The 16,896-nt window shown below is 50.8% G+C and overlaps 1 protein-coding gene across 2 annotated transcripts in view; it reads left to right on the top strand.

Annotated features, from left to right (window-relative positions):
- Nucleotides 1–308: 308 nt before the first annotated feature.
- SGSM2 (small G protein signaling modulator 2) overlaps nt 309–16,896 on the top strand; it is a 37,104-nt gene continuing 20,516 nt past the window's right edge. For both annotated transcript variants that reach the window (XM_082678328.1, XM_082678327.1), the window contains exons 1-2: nt 309–391; nt 4,895–4,970. In XM_082678328.1, coding sequence (XP_082534454.1) covers nt 335–391; nt 4,895–4,970 — 133 coding nt within the window. In that variant the 5' untranslated portion in view covers nt 309–334. The remainder of the gene's footprint in view (nt 392–4,894; nt 4,971–16,896) is intronic.

The raw sequence follows: 16,896 nt of genomic DNA, 5'->3' as shown, positions 1-16,896 counted from the left end.
TGACAACGGCCGCCGTGGCGCGCGCCCGGGCACGGTGCCCCCCCTCCCGACCCCCCCCCCTTCCAGTGGCTGAGCGCACTACCACCCCCGCCCCCGGCTGTGGGAAGGGGCCGGGCCAGCCTCCTGACGTCGGTGCGGGGCTCGGAAGATGGCTGCAGAGCCCAGCACCGGGCAGTGGCTGCGGCGGCGGCGGCGGTGGCGGCGGGCGGGGAGCGCGGCGGGCGGGGGCTCCTCCTGGCGCTTGGGGCGCTGAGCCGAGAGGCGCGGAGGCAGCGAGGGCGCGTGGGGGGCTTAGGCGGCCACTGGGCACCACCTTCCCGTCAGCCGCCGCACGATGGGCAGCGCGGAGGACGCAGTCAAAGAGAAACTGCTGTGGAACGTGAAAAAGGAGGTAAAGTCGGGGTACGGAACCCCGGGGGCTCGCGTCCCTGTCCGCAAGGCCCAAGGGACAGAAAGATCTGCGCCCATTCCGGGGCGCGGGCGCTCGCTGGCCTTGGGCGGGGGCGGGGTCCTGGACTGGTTTGCGGTTCCCGCCCCACTCCCGGATCAGGGGGCAGCTCTCCTCGGCCCCAGGGGCTAGGCCGGCGCTTCAGGGTTAGTTTGCTCCGCGATTCCGCAGCTCCCCGCCCTGTGAAGGCAGCAGCTCTGGGAGACCGAGGTCGGGGGAGGGGTGGCGGCAATTTCTGGAGAACCCGAGCTGCCCATTCATTGCCCGCGCCGCCTGAGGAGGGGGCGGGGCCCCTCGCAGGCCTCCTAGAGCGCTAAACGGGTGACTTGGGGGTTTAGCTCCGGTTTGCCCTACACCCATTCAGTTATCTTTCTGGGAACCGAGTCTCGGCTGTAGGAGGGTTCGCCGCACACCTCACTGCTTCTCACTCCACGCCCACCTCCCTACCCAGAGGCCAGGGGGTGTTTTGAGAATGGTTTTTAAGACTCAAGATTATTTTCCTCTTTTGAGGAGTCCCCCCGCCCACGTCAGAAAGAGAAAAAGTCCTTCTCTGTACTAATGTCCTTTACTTTGACCCTGCCCTAAAAGCCATTTCAATTTCATGGTGGTGATGGTGGGGGGTGCCCGTATGACTCACCCGCAAATGAGAGCTGGAGAGTTCAAACCCACAGAGTGCATTAGAATGGATTAGGCCTCTGGATGGAGCCACGAACTCCTCCCACCTACCTCTTTGTCTGCCAGATGTGTAAACTCGATGAGGGCAGGACACCCATCCGTTTTGTCCAGAACTCTGTATCCGCATAGGCACTCTGACTATTTGGTAAATAAATCTGCTGATCTTGGAGACTGCAAAGTCTGATGGGAATGCATAAACTTTGGGATAGTCTGGACCAGCTCTTTGTGACCTTGAATAAGTTACTTAACCTCTCTGAGTCTCAATTTCTTCATCTCTAAAATAAGGATAGTGATATTCACCTCATATATAAAAGTTTACCATATTGGTTCCTTTACCCTTTCCTAGAGTTTCAGGACTGGAGAAGACTCTGGGTTCTTATAAAATCCTGGAAGGCTCTAGATCGTTCTCCTGCATTAATTATGGCCTGGCTATTGTGCCCTAACTTTTGTTTCCTTCCCTTCTGTTGGCAAAGAAGTAGTTGAAGCCATCACCTTTTCCAACTGTGTGTGAGAAGCTCTATTGTGCCTTTGCTGTGAAGTGGCCAAGTGAGAGGTTTTTTAGGCCAGGAGTACATCAAATTAGAATTTAAGCCCCAACTCTGGTCTCCCCAAGGAAAAAAGAAATCTCAAATCTCAGTAATTATCCTCAGGAAACAAATAGTCTAGTGACAGAGACTTATATGAACAGTATAAACAAGAACAAAAATGTAGCCATACCCAAACTATGGGCACATGTGCTAGCATTGTTGATGTGTTCCAAATTTGGGGTTGGTCAGGGATGATGGGAAAGATTTGGGGGAAGGCAGTATTTAGAAGGCTGTCTGTACTACTCCCAGAATGATTCTTAAACAAATGTAAGAAATGTCCAGAATATGCCACAGCTATGTGTATTACCTGACAGAGGTTGACCGGCTCTGAACTCTTAGTTCCCTTCCCCCTTCAGTGCTTGATTTCAAGAGAAATAAAATCCTTTCTTGTCCTACAAGTAGGGACAGTGTGGGTAATTGTAGGCAAGTCTGGCCTTTCATAAAGGACTTGTAGTATAATTCTTTTTTTTTTTGGCTGTGCTGCACAGCTTGTGGGATCTTAGTTCCCCCGTCAGAGATTAAACCTGGGCCCCAGCAGTGAAAGTGCCGAGTCCTAACCACTGGACCGCCAGGGAATTCCCAGGGTATCTATAGGTCCTCCTAATCCAAAAATCTGCCCCAACAGTCTGCTTCAGATGCCTGCAGGTCTTTGAGCTGTGACATTATGCTCTGTTTAATGCAAAACCCCTTGGGAAGTAATCTAGGAAGGTTTTAATAGTTTAGAGTGCAGGCTCTATTTACAATAGCCAGGACATGGAAGCAACCTAAGTGTCCACTGACAGATGAATGGATAAAGAAGATGTGGCACATACATACAATGGAGTATTACTCAGCCATAAAAAGAAACGAAATTGAGTTATTTGTAGTGAGGTGGATGGACCTAGAGTCTGTCATACAGAGTGAAGTAAGTCAGAGAGAGAAAAACAAATACCGTATGCTAACATATATATATATGGAATCTAAAAAAAAAAAAAAGTTTCTGAAGAACCTAGGGGCAGGACAGGAATAAAGACGCAGACGTAGAGAATGGACTTGAGGATATGGGGAGGGGGAAGGGCAAGCTGGGATGAAGTGAGAGAGTGGCATGGACATATATACACTACCAAATGTAAAGTAGATAGCTAGTGGGAAGCAGCTGCATAGCACAGGGAGATCAGCTCGGTGCTTTGTGACCACCTAGAAGGGTGGGAGGGAGACGCAAGAGGGAGGACATGTGGGGATATATGTATATGTATAGCTGATTCACTTTGGTATAAAGTAGAAACTAACACCACTGTAAAGCAATTATACTCCAATAAAGATGTTAAAAAAAATAGAGTGCAGAATCGATCCGATCCCCCTTTACCTAACCGCTAACCATGAGCACTTTGCAGCAGGGAGGAGACTCCGGGTCCTTCCTCCCTCCTCCCCAGACTTCAGAAGCTCTACCACCCTGCAAACCAAAGTGAGGGCCTGGGGAGCAAGGGCAGCATCAGGACACTGGACACAGGACACTGTCCAAAGAATGGCAAAGACTAGCTGTCCCAGAGCTTACTGTGTCTGTAAGATTTAATGTTGGGATTGAGGTAATCCATCCCTCTAATCTTCAGTATTAGTATTTGTCTCCTGGCAGGTTCCCCCAGGCATCAAAAGTGCATGGTTTAAGTGTTGGGAGCAACTAGAACCTCATATACTCCTGCTGGGAGTGTAAATTGATACAACCACTTTGGAGAGCAACTTGGCAAAATCTAATAATATAGAATATACTCATCAGAAATTCCTTGCCTAAAAATATAAATCCAAAGAAATGAGCACCCGTGTTCACACAAAGACACGTCTAGAATGTTCACAGCAGCACTACCCATAATAGCCCCAAATTGGAAGCTACCCGAATGCCAGTCAATTGTGAGTTGTTCACACAATAGAGAATGAACAATGCACATCCATATACAACATGAACAGATCTCACAGTCACACCAAGGAGCAAAAGAAACCCAGCCACAAAAGCTACACAGTGAGCCATTCCATCTATAAAAAGTACAAAACCCCGCAAAAGTGCTCTATGATGTTAGAAGTCAGGATAGTGGGTACCTTTGAGGGAAGTAGTGACTAGAAGGAAACATGGCAGAGTTTGGGGGTACTTTAGGGTGCTGGTCACGTTTTGTTTCTTGATCTGATGCTGGTTTCATAGGTGTGTTCAATTTGTGAAAATTCTTCAAGCTGTGTAATTATGATATATACCCTTTTCTATTTGTACATCAATTTTTTAAAATTAATTAATTAATTTATTTTTGGCTGCGTTGGGTCTCTGCTGCTGGGTGTGGGGGTTCTCTAGTTGCGGCAAGCGGGAGCCACCCCCCACTGCCGTGTGCAGGCCTCTCACTGCAGTGGCCCCCCCACCGCTGCGGAGCACGGGTTCCAGGCGCGCGGGCCTCAGCAGCTGTGGCACACAGGCCCTAGAGCGCAGGCTCAGCAATTGTGGCGCCCGAGCCCAGTTGCGCCGCGGCATGTGGGATCCTCCCGGACCAGGGCCCGAACCCGTGTCCCCCACACTGGCAGCCGGATTCCCAACCACTGTGCCACCAGGGAAGTCCTTGTACATCAATTTTAAAGTGTTTTTTTTTTTTAAGTGCTTTCTAAAGAAGGCTGTGACCGCTTACCTTACAAGGCATTCAGAAGCTTTTACATCCAGGTAGGAACCCAAACATAGGGCTTTACCTAGACAGAAAGAAGACTGGGCTTGTGAGCATGTGGGGAGTGTCCCTGAGGCCTAGATGGACGTGTACCCCTACCCTCAGAGAAGGGAGAAAAGGAGGGTCAGGTTGTTTATCTGGAGCCTGTACTGAAACAGTTTGTCCCTAAAGGACAGTGTGTCTGCCCACAGGCCCTTCTGCAGCTAAGTACAGATGTGCAAATAGCATCCCACCCCTGTTCTCTATAGCAGGGCACTTCCTCCTGGGTTGGAATATCTGTACTGATTGATTGGTGGGTTTATACCATCTTTTTTCCTGGTTGCCTTTCCAAGATGTTGGTGCTATCTGTACAGAAGAAACTTTGCTTCCTCACCCCTCCCTTTCCTATCATCTACTCTGCAGGTGTCTGAACCCAGACCAGGGGGGCAGAGCCAAGCCATTTACTTGCTCACAGGCCTTTGGTCAATCAATTAATCAATCAATCAATCACGACGCTGCCCATTTATTCACAGGTGAAGCAAATCATGGAGGAGGCTGTCACCAGGAAGTTTGTGCATGAAGATAGCAGCCACATCCTTACTCTGTGTGGTGAGTGAGCGACTGGGGGATAATGGGAGAGGGGTTTAAAAACTGAGGACACTATCTTGGGGCCAGGGAAAGATGAGTTCTCAGGTTCAGTAGTTCTCAAATCTGGCTGCAAGTCAGAATCAACTCAGAAGCTTATGAAAGGGATCTCTGGGTCCCATCCCAGACCTACTGAATCAGGATCCCCAGGGCCCAAGAATCGCCTATATGTGTCTAGTTCCCAAGGACAGTAGTGCTCAAATTTTAGCATGCATCAGAGTCACCTGTCGGACTTGTTCAAACAGATTCCTGGGTCCCAACCCTGGAGTTTCTGATTCTAGTCTGTCTGGGGCAGTCCCAGGAATTTGCATTTCTAGCAAGTTCACAGATGATGCTGATACTGCTGGTCCAGAGACCACACTTTAAGGGCCATTGTCCTAGGTAGCTGGGTTTGGGAACCACTGCTCTGGTTTATCTTTACATTAACTTTGGGGAAGGGTCTGTGCTTTTGGATGCTTTCTGTGCCACATCTATTTTCTTTTTTTTTTTTTTTGCTGTACGTGGGCCTCTCACTGTTCTGGCCTCTCTCTCGTTGCGGAGCACAGGCTCCGGATGCGCAGGCCCAGTGGCCATGGCTCATGGGCCCAGCCGCTCCGCAGCATGTGGGATCCTCCCGGACCGGGGCACGAACCCGCATCCCCTGCATCAGCAGGCGGACTCTCAACCACTGCACCACCAGGGAAGCCCCACATCTATTTTCTAATTAATCCCACCTGTGTTGCTCCAGCATCCAAGCACTCGACTGCGTGCAAAACAACATGAGTGTAAAGGAGGGATAGCCAAGCCTTCCCACCTTAGAAAGGAGAAAGTCTGTAATAAACCAACGCTTCTGCCTCAGTGTGAACACTTTTGCTTTTGTAGGAGCAAGCCTGTCCCTACACACAACTGAATCTTCTTGGATTTCCAGGAATTTGACCTTCTGTTTGCCATCTTTTTTTTTTTTTCTAATTTAGTTTTGGCTGTGCCAGGTCGTAGTTGCGGCATGCAGTATCTTTTGTTGCAGCACGTGGGCTTCTCTCTGGTTGTGGCGTGTGGGTTTTCTCTTCTCTAGGTGTGGTGCGCAGGCTCCAGGGCGCGTGGGCTCTGTAGTTGGTGGCACGCAGGCTCTAGTTGAGGCGCGTGAGCTCAGTAGTTGTGGCGCGTGGGCTTAGTCGCTCCGCGGCATTCGGGATCTTAGTTCCCTGACCAGGGATCGAACCCATGCCCCCTGCTTTGGAAGGCGGATTCTTTACCACTGGACCACCAGGGAAGTCCCTCATTTGCCACCTTTATGTTGTTTTCCTTGGCCTCTGAGATTGGTGTTCATTGAAGGGAGGTTGTGCATTTCTGAGGTGAAGGAATGAAAGGAGGAGATACGGGAAGGAACACTTTTGACAGTAGCATGGTGAGGCCGATAGAGCTGCCCCTCCCATCAGTCCAGCAGCAAACACTGAAGGTCCCCCAGATTCCAGATACTGTTCTCCAGGTAGAGAAACAGCAGTGGCAAGATGGACAGCGTCTCTGCCCCGGAGGATTACATTCTGTGGGCAGAGGGACAGAAAACAAATGTACACGTGAATATATCCTGCAATAACAGGTGTGGCAACAGCTACGGAAAAAAAAAGAGAAATGTGGGAGGGCGACTGGGGAGAGGCAGCCTGTGAGCAGAGCCCGAGTGACAGACTGAGGGTTCAGACAAACCCTGGTGCTCTGCTTACTTCTCAAGTTGTTTTGGACAAATTTCTTAACTTCTGTCACCCACAGTTTGCTCCTCTAAAAACAGGGTGGTGATTCCCAACTTAAGGAATTTTTGTGGGTATTGAGATGATACATGTGAAGGTTCCTAGCGTTGTAAGAGATGAGAAAAATGTCTGTGTTTTCTCCTCTTTTGGATGGTAAGCCTGAAACTAGGTTTGCAGGATTTGAGGTCCTACTATCTCCCTTTCGGGTAAGTTTCCCTGGTTCTTTGAGATGATATAACGATTCTCAGGTTTGCAGGAGCAGTCTGATCCTACTTTTCTCGGGCAGAAGCCCTGCTGGGGAAAAAGCGTGCTTGCAATAGGTGACTTTGACGAGTATTAGAACCCTACTCCCTTCCACCTGTGCTGTGTTCCCCTAACGTTAGCCAGTGTCTGTCATTGTCACCAGAAGGGCTCTACTGGTGGCCCAATTAGTCATGGCATGGTGCTAGGCTTCGTCCAGAGCACACACAGCAAACACAGAAAACAGAATAAAATAGCACAGACAGCTTGCGCATGGGCGCCACACGTGGGCGGCCGTAGGTAAATGGGGGAAGAGAGGCAGGGGGAAAAGCTGTTGGCGTCCCACCGTCAGGTCCGTTAGGGTGAGGAGAAACTGCCAGCTCTCCTCTGATGAGTCCGGGGCCCCCAGGAAGCAGTAGGCCTTTCATTTTCGCCTCTTGCCTTGAAGCCCACGGCTCGTTCCAGCGGGCAGGGGTGGCACCTTCAAAAGGAATGACTCTTCTACCTTCAGCCAGTTTCAGTCACGGAACTAGGACAAGGGTCTATGAAATAGGCCCAGGTCGCCAGGGTTCTAAGATCAGCCCCAAAGCAAGAGGAGCCCTGTTCTGCTGGATTTCGGGAGGTGCCTTAGGTCAAAGTGCAAACTTCAATGGCCACAGGGTCGAACGAGAAAAGTCCGGGTGTGGGACAGCAGGCAGTGGTGGGGACTGGGGTGAAATGGGTAGCACTTGTCATGTTTGAAGGGGGCAGCCACCACTCAGCTTCTGAAGGAATGCTGGCCCTGGCTTGCTATGGCCCTTGTTTTATTTTAAGAGAAGCCGGAAGTCTGGGTTTTTACATGAAATGAACCAATTTTTTTTTTTTTGAAATGAACCAATTTTTAAATACTGATAACTAATTCCCATTAAAAAAAAAAAATTGTGTGGGCTAAACAAAAGGCATCTGCAAGCCTCTGCCAGTTTGCTGCCTCTGCTTTGGGCTTAGTGCACAGTCACGGAAGGGAATGCTAGCAGGAGGGGCTCCCGATAGTATAAAGCTAAGTCAAGCCGGGGCATCTGAGACCCACGGGAAAAGGAATCTTTACACTTTGTTGAAAATGGTGTTCAGTGGTGAGGGGGATCTCAGTTCGGGCTCCAAATAAGGTTGGTTTAAAGCAGTGATTATCGAGACTTCCCTGGCAGTCCAGTGGTTAGGGCTCCGCACTTCCACTGCAGGGGGCACAGGTTTGATCTCTGGTACGGTAACTAAGATCCCGCATGCCACCCAGTGTGGCCAAAAAAAAAAAAAAGAAAGCAGTGATTATCAACCGTTTTTTCTGCCTGCATCACACAGTGAAATCATAATCAGGGATTCCTAGGGGGAGGCAGAGAGAATAGACATGTACTGATGGAAAACTCCACTCTTCTGGCTTTTTGGAGATTCTGAAATGCCAGGCTCCTTCACCCCCTGGAAAAATGCTCAGAAGTGCATTTTTAGTCTGAAGTGATCCCAGTCTTACCCTGGGTCTTGCAGTTGTCCCAGCCACATCCAGGATTCAGCTTTGTTCTTGGGGAAGTGGGAGTGCAGAGAAAGTGCTGAGAGAAAGGGAACAGAGTGAAGGCTGTGGAGACTGGATTAACTGTGCAGTGAGTGACCCCTTTTACTAGAGCTTTGTGGAGGGCTGGGGTCCTGGGCCCCTCTGCCCTGCCTTGGCCCCTCTGTTCATCGCAGAGTGTGGCTAGGGGGTGACCGAGGAGGGCAGGGCCTGAGCAAGATGAGCTTCCCTGAGCTTCCTTAGAATACAGACATTTGAACCGGAAACAGAACCTTTCTGGAGAGCCTTAGAAATGAAACTGAAGAATCCCTGGGTCAAGACCTGGCCCTGGGCAAACCCAGGAAAGTTCCTGTTCCTCAAGGGGAGGAGTGACACTCCCAGGACTGACGAGAAACGTGCGTGTGTTGTGTTTGCTGTGCTTGTTCCTAAACCTGTCTGTCTAGAAGCCGGTCAGGCCCCAGCAGTAGGAACCTTGTGAGGAGGCCTTGCTGGCAAACCCAGCTGGCAGGGAGGGGTTCTATGTGTGCTGTTCTCCTACCACAGAGCACGGCTGCATTGCTGCTCTGAGGCACCCCCTGCCAGCCCCCAGGACCTGTGTGACTGTACCCGTGCACTGGAGAATAGGCCCAAACCCCACTGTTGGGAAAAGGTTCTTGGATATCTCGTCTTCATCTTAAAAAGTCATGTCAGGGGCTTCCCTGGCGGCGCAGTGGTTGAGAGTCCGCCTGCCGATGCAGGGGACGCGGGTTCGTGCCCCGGTCCGGGAGGATCCCACATGCCGCGGAGCGGCTGGGCCCGTGAGCCATGGCCGCTGAGCCTGCGCATCCGGAGCCTGTGCTCCGCAACGGGAGAGGCCACAACAGTGAGAGGCCCGTGTACCGCAAAAAAAAAAAAAGTCATGTCAAGTTTGCGTTTTGCTCCATAATATGGCCTCTGAAACTTTGTGCTGCTGAATGAAATTAATGCTTCCTGTTTTTCTGTGGCTTCCTGAACCCCCCGGGCGTAGGTTGCTTATCTCCTGCCACCCCAACCCCCAGAGGGCAAGGTGCTCTTAAATTTTGCTTGTGGGCAACTCAAGGTCAGGGTTAAACAGCAGACTGTTCTAAGTTTCACCTTTGAACTCCGCATTTGTAATAGCAATATGACTGCGCATAGGGTGCCCAGTTACTCTTCCCATCAAGGGGTCTGGGGTAGTTTAGGCCTTAACCGAGGAGCACTGTGCCTCCCCTCCCCTTTGGCTCAGAGGGGAGCATCTGCCTCCACAGTGTCTCTGTTTGTTCCATTCTAATTGGGCGCTGAGGTTGGATTTTAACCACTGGTGGGTAGAAGGGCTTTAGGAGGCCCACAGAGAGGTTCCCGGCCTGGCAGAGCAGGTTCTTAGACTTGTAAACATCTCCTTTTCCTGGCCACAGGCACTGGGGGCGGGACCCAGACCAGCCCTGCCCCTCAGTCCTTAGGTTCCCTGCCCTCCCCGCGCTGATCCGTCCACCTGAGGGTTGCTTCAGACTGAGGATGAGCTGTAATGGGAGACGGGGGTGGAGTCTGTGGAGCTGGGAACAACACCAGGGCTTTATTAACCCGCTGCCTGTTGCTAAGCAGCTTTCATTAGCCGGGAAGTTCAGCCGCAGCAAGCTCCTCTGGGGAATGGCAAGGAGATGCTAATGAGCTGGGAGAGAAGCAGGTGTGACGGGAGGGCGCGTCCCACCTGGGGTACTGCAGCCAGAGGTATTTCAGCACTTCCTGAGATTCAGGCACTAGCCAGTTTTTACTCTGTCTCTCTTCAGTGAAAGGGATTCCTTCTCTCTTCTTCCTGCCCACACTGAATGAACAGCTCATTCTCAGCATATCTGGCTTCCACTTTCCATGTGGTAATGATCCAGTAGGAAGAAAGACCCTCTGGGAGACTGGCTCCCCTCGCCCTGTCTTGGGGCGTGGCTGAGGGCACGTGGTGATGGTCTGTAGCGGAGACTTTGGAGTCCGGCAGACCTGACCTGCGTTCACAGACCATGTCACCAAGTGTGTGACCATGGCCACTTATTCAGCAACTCTGAACCTACGGAATAAGGTTGATGTGAGGATTAAAAGAGTGATGCGGGTAAAGCAGACAGCATGGAGCCAGGTATGCAGTAGGTGCTCAGTAAATGTCGTCACCACCACCAGTGACATTCTACTTTGTTCTTGAAAGTGATCTTTTAACCTTCCCCATAAAGCCTCCTAGAACCTTCTCCAGGATTCCATTTAGGAATCCATGTTTCTGAGAGTTTTGAGCATCTGGACAATCAGAACAATTTGAACTCTGGGAACCCAATCAAGGAATTTGAAAATATTAAGAAATTATTATTGATTTTTTAGGTGCAGTGCAGGTATTAGGTACATGACTCTTTAAAAGAGTCATCTTTTAGAGAGACACACTAAAATATTTATGGACAAAAATATATGATATGTAAAATTTGCTTCAAAATGATCTAGGGATAAGGGGGAAAGTGGTTGGAGGTGGTATAACTAAAACAAGTTTGGTCCTTCCTTGATCATGGTTTGTGTTGTGTGATGGGTACTCGGGGGTTCATTACATCATTCTCTTTACTTTGGTATATGATTGGAATTTTCCAAGATGAAATGGTTTTTTTAAAAAGAAGGAAGAGGAGGAGGAGAGGATGGGTGGAGGAAGAGATAGAGATAGCAAGTGTATGCAGCTTTTTTTTTATAGGATATTTTTTATTTCAAAAAGTATGTATTGAATGCATCCTTAAACCTTAAACAGGATTCTGGACACGTAAGCCTGCCGAACAGACAAATAAGTATGGAAACCTGCCCCACCTTCTGGGTGTTGGAACTGGATGTTGGGTACCGGAGGGTGGGGTCTGGAGTCACGTAAATATAGAATATTTTATTATTATTATTTTTAAGGCCATGCCACGTGGCATGCGGAATCTTATTCCCCCACTAGGGGTCAAACCCATGCCCCCTGCAGTGGAAGCGTGGAGTCCTAACCACTGGACAGCCACGCCAGGGAAGTCCTAGAATACTTTATAGGAATAGATCAGCATTAAATACTAGTCACTGAATTTTCATAATTTAATTTGTCTTGTAGACTGTTGTGTTTAATCCAACACATAGAGATAGTCCCACCCCCGAGCTGGCCCAGCCTCTGTCCCCAAGTCCATGTACAGACATCTGTTAGTGGTGGAGGCTTCACAGCCTAGAACCTGTGCCCAGGGGCAGTGGGGAGAACAGGGAAAGGGAGCAGATGTTGCTGAAGGGTCCTCCCTGATCCTGGACCCCCAGCTGGAGTCAGGAAGGACCTGCTGTCGCTGAGGCTGCTGCCTTCCCTTCCCATCCTTGGTCTTTTAAAACAACGACAGGGTCCGGGTGGGGGACCTGGGTAGTTCTAGAGAGCGAACACAGAAGAGACGGACGCAAACCCAGCCCTTCACCGGCCCACACCAGGCCAGTCATCACCTGGCTGCCAGACAGTAGGATGGTCAGTCATGCGGTGGCCAGCCATGGTGAAATCCAAAAAGAGGAGGAAGAGTAGAAACCCAGGACACTGGGCCCCCACCATGAGGGAGCTTCTACAGGGAAGGCCAAAGTCCTGAGTCCTCAGTGCTGACCATAACCGCTGAGGCGAGCTATGAAGGCTGGTTTTGTAAGAAAAACGAGCATTTGCAGCTCTCCTGTCCCAACAGAAAAGCTCTACGTGATCCCTCTCCCCATAAGTCACTGGCAACGGGAAATCCTTGACCTTGATGGGGCTACAGGCGTGCCTGTCTAGAGGGGGGTGGGGAGAGTTCTGGTGACCACAGCACATGTCCTCCCTCCCCTCCCTGTCCTGCCTTCTCAGGCTGCCAAGGGGGCCCTCTATGGAGACAGGCCCGAGGAAGGGCCCCTAGAGTCTTTCCCTTGAGATCAAGACCTAGCCCTTCTTCAGGGAGGCAGCTGCAGATGACCTGTCACAACAGTTATCACAACATCTAGCTGCGTGGCACATACACAACTTTACTGAGAAATTTTATGTGCGGGGAAGCAGCTAAATGGTGTAACACCTAAATGGCGATGTAGGGCCAAGGGAGGTGGTGGTGTGTTTTTTTTTAATTGGAGAAATTACAGAACAGTTATGTACAAATGGAAAGTATCTAATAGGAAAAAAATTAAAGATACAGGAAAGAGAAGGGACGTTTGCTGGAGTGACGTCCTTGAGAGGTGAGAGGGGCTGAAATCCAATGTGCAGGTGGGAGGGGTGGCCGTAGAGGGGAGCACAGCCAGAGCACCTGTAGGTACCAGAGGGAGGGCAGGGCACGGACACAGCGCAGGAAGGAAAGGCACTAATGCTTAGCCGTCACCTTCCGTGTTGCGGGTGCCACAAAGAGCCTTGTGCCCCTCTGCACAGGCTGTTGCCTTTAGTCACTCAGCACCCCTTGAGGTGGGACCTGTTCCTTTCCCTCCCTGCAGGTGAAGCTCAGAGAGACTTAGTGGTCTGCACGAAGTCAAAAAGCTAGTAAGGAAAGGAACCAGGGTTTGAACCCACATCTGTCTGACTCTAAAGCCTGTGTTGCCCAGGGATGGGTCCCCCTGTGAGGCCTACCCAGGAGTGGAGCCTGGAGGTGTGGGGCATTGAGGGGAAGTTGGAGGCATAGCTTGGATCACCAAACAGTGGACTCGTGATGTCCAGAGACACTCCGGGAGACGGCGGGTCTCTTGTCGAGCTGGGTGAGGCTGGCACTGGCCTGGTTCCCTGGCAAGCCAGTGTGAGCACTGCACATGCAGACTCTGCCCTGCATCCCCAGCAGGGCAAGGAAGACGGGTATGTGTGGTATGAACTTCATTTCTCTCACTTGCTTGGTTCCAGAGTATCAGGGCAGTGCTTTCTCCTCCCAGTGAAAGTCCGGGTGGGAGAGTTGCGTTCTTGTTTCAGGGCTTTGAACAAGGCTGAGTGCCACCCCCCTCAAAGCTGAAGCAAACCACCCGCATCACCAGTGCAGGCGGAAGGAAAAATGTACCCTTGTTACCATAGAAATGCTTGTTCCGCGTGGAGGCAGCCGTCACAAATCCTTGGTGGAAATAGCCGGCCGGGGAAGTGGGGAGGGGAGAGACGTAGGATGCCTGGCCTCGCCTCTTTGCTCCCCTCACTTCATCCGCTACAAGTGGAATGTTGACTCCCTCCATGGGCAGTTGAGGAAGTTCCTACTTAAAAAAAGGCCGCCCATCCTACCCAGTCCTCTATCTCCAGGGAGGCTGCTCCTCTCCTGGAAATCTTGGTTTCACCATCCAAGGCTTTTAAAAATTCTGCTCTGAGTAATGTCCTCCAAAACTCCAGGACCAAAACAAGCCACTTGTGGCTAGCTGCTCCAGCCAGCGCTTTCCTCACCTGGAAGCTGAACTCGCCTGTTGCACAGATGGCAGCTGGCAGAGGTGGGGAGCAGGGGATGCAGGACACACGTGCTCCTCCCATTATCAACCCCTCCTGGCTCAGAGCCTTGGGCCCAGCCTTCATGTCAGGCTGTGCTAACTGGGTGCTGTGTCCCTCTACCTCAGCCAACTGACCTACTTCTCTGAAGGCCATTCAGTGGGTCCCCCTATTACCAGGCTGGGCTTGTCCAGGCCCCTTGGCCGCTGAACACAGTTTAACTGTGGATATGCGTGTGAGAGCCGGGGGTTGTTTCTGAGGCCTGCTGGGCTGACTGAGGACCCTTCTCAACCACTGCTGCGTTTCCTGGCAGCCATGGCTTTAGTCCATTCTCGTGGGCTCCTGAGACACCTAAGCTCGTCCCAGCCCACTGAATTGTTTCTCCGGTCCCTACGCAGCTCAGATCACCAGTGGCTACCCTAAGCAGAGCCCAGATCATCCTGTGGGAGGGGGAACCAAGCTAATCTGCAGACCCTGTTTGCTGTGGGAGCTGGTGATGGGGTGGGTGCCCATGGACAGACCCAGCCTTTCTGAGTTTCATGACTTTCAATTCACCTCCAGGTTGGAGAGAATCTCTAGCATCCTTTCATGATGGAATTATTGTTATTATTTTGAATCGGTAACCTGGCTCAAATATCAAAACTATACAAAAGGTACACAGTGAAAAGTCTCACTCCTTTCCCTGCCCGCATTCACCCACTTCCCCTCCACCTACCAGTTTCCACACCAATAGTACTACCACTCTTCCTTCTTGTGCATCCTCCCAAGTTTTTTGTCCTGATTTTTTTTTTTAATTCTATTCTTTGTTTACCCCACCCTTTTTTGTAATCAAAAGGTATCATGCAGTCAAACTGCTCTGCATCTTGCTTTTGGAGACCTTTCCGTTATTAGTTCCTGGAGATCATTCTCATTCTTTTTCAGAGTGGCATAATATTATACTGTATGAATGTGCCGTATTTACTTAATCTGTCCTCTATTGATGGACAAGGGGATAGTTTCCAGTCTTCTGCTGTTGTAACTAAGTAAGCATGATTCTATCTGTACGCTAGATTCTCACAAGAGGGGTTACTAGGTCAGAGGTTATTTGCAATGTTCATAGACAGTGCCACATTGCCACCGTAGGGGGTCTTACCAATCCAGCAAGGTCTGAGAACATTCAGTAACTTCCCAAGTCCCTTCCCTCTCTATCTACTGATGTCTCCTCTGTTCTAAATTGGACTCCTTGGAATGGTTAAATCAGTAAGTAAGGAGTTTGTGGGAGGGGCCCTATAAGATTCCATTAGCACTCGTGGTCTCCAATCCATGTAGCATTTGTTGAGCCCCGTATCTTTTTTTTTTTTTGCGGTACGCGGGCCTCTCTCTGTTGTGGTCTCTTCCGCTGCGGAGCACAGGCTCCGACGCACAGGCTCAGCGGCCATGGCTCACGGGCCCAGCCGCTCCGCGGCATGTGGGACCCTCCCGGATTGGGGCACGAACCCGTGTCCCCTGCATCAGCAGGCAGACTCTCAACCACTGCGCCACCAGGGAAGCCCGAGCCCCGTATCTTAATAGACTTTAGGGGCATGTCAGAGACTGGTGAGGGACAGTCCCAGGGCTTGTCTGGGCTGTAGTTCACTGCTTTTCCTTGGGACGATGGTGCCAGACCTTACCAGGGTGGGATGTCCACAGCAGGGTGCTAAAGTTAAAACTGTTTCCACTCCTGCCCACTCCGAGTTGCAGTTCCCTGAGCCTTGCTGTCAGTTGCATAGGATGACAGAGTAGAAAGGGTACCCTGGGCTCATCCGGTACCATAGCTCCAAAGGCCACTGGAAGACCAAGGTGGGGAGTGAGAGGATCATGCTTGCTGAGTCATGTCTGTTTCTCTGTTTCAATTCATTCACCCAAACCTTCCCATCCCAACCAGTGACCAAAAACAGTGTTGATTTTTATCAATTAGTACGTGTTTTTCTTATGTGAAGTGATCCGAATGATGTCAGGGCTGTCTCTCCCCTCTTTTGGGGCAACCAGAGTGGCTGCGGGTGGTGCTGGGAACCCTGAGACAGGGGCTTCTGAAAGCTTCACGTCACGGCTGGGGACCAGGGCCCAGACAGCTCAGTTAGAAGGGGGATGATTTCGGCTGACTTGGTGCTTTGGCTGTGATGGGCGTCTCCTCCAGGGGCCTCTGTGTGATCTTCTCCCTGGAGAAGGGTGCTTGTTGGTCTGTGAGAGGGCCTCCTGGGGAGCACAGACAGCTGGAGAGTCGGGCATTATTGCTGATAGCTCTACAACTGCAGTTCTGAGTGTGGTGTTCTCTGTATGTGGGGAGAGGCCAGGGGGATCTCTGTACTTGCACATCTGTAAGTGTCGATCAGTGGAAGTGTCTGTGGTTCCTCTCAACCCAAAAGTCTTAGAGCAGGGTTTTAAAGCTTTCTGAGATCAGATACCCTTTTCAGAAACTAAAAGCCAAGGATCCTTTATCCAGAATAAAAACACTCACCTAAGCGTGCAGAAGCAGACCAGTGATTCTGTGTGCAGTTTTAGGGGGTCTCGAAGGTCTAGAAGCCTATCAACAAACCCTCTTAGGAGAGTAATTCTCAATTATATATTATCCGTGTTATTATATTATTATTTTGCCTACACACTGCACACAGTGACGTGCTCCTTCCCTCTGGGGGACAGCCCTGTGGGGATGGGGAAGGACTAGTATAGTTTGAACAACTAACTGGCCAAGGAGCCCGTGGAACCAGCTTAGGAATACCTGGCATAGAGGGTCGTTTACTTTGCTTGGAACATAGAGAGTTGAGACAGATTTTTCCCTCTGCAGACGTCGCCTGGCACCTTGCCCGGGTTTCACAGAAGGAACTTAGGGGCCATGGGGTGAGTGGGGGCACTGGGTGTGCTGTTTGGGCTTCTCTCAATATTCCCTACTTGCAGTAATTGCTGAGGAATGCCTCCACCCACCCCAGAGAACCCTGAGGCCTGTGCTCACAGTCTTCCTGGCAGGCTGGGTGA

Source organism: Grampus griseus, assembly GCF_964374135.1.
Source record: "Grampus griseus genome assembly, chromosome: 20".
NCBI lineage: Eukaryota > Metazoa > Chordata > Mammalia > Artiodactyla > Delphinidae > Grampus > Grampus griseus.
This window is presented reverse-complemented; position numbering and strand designations above follow the sequence as displayed.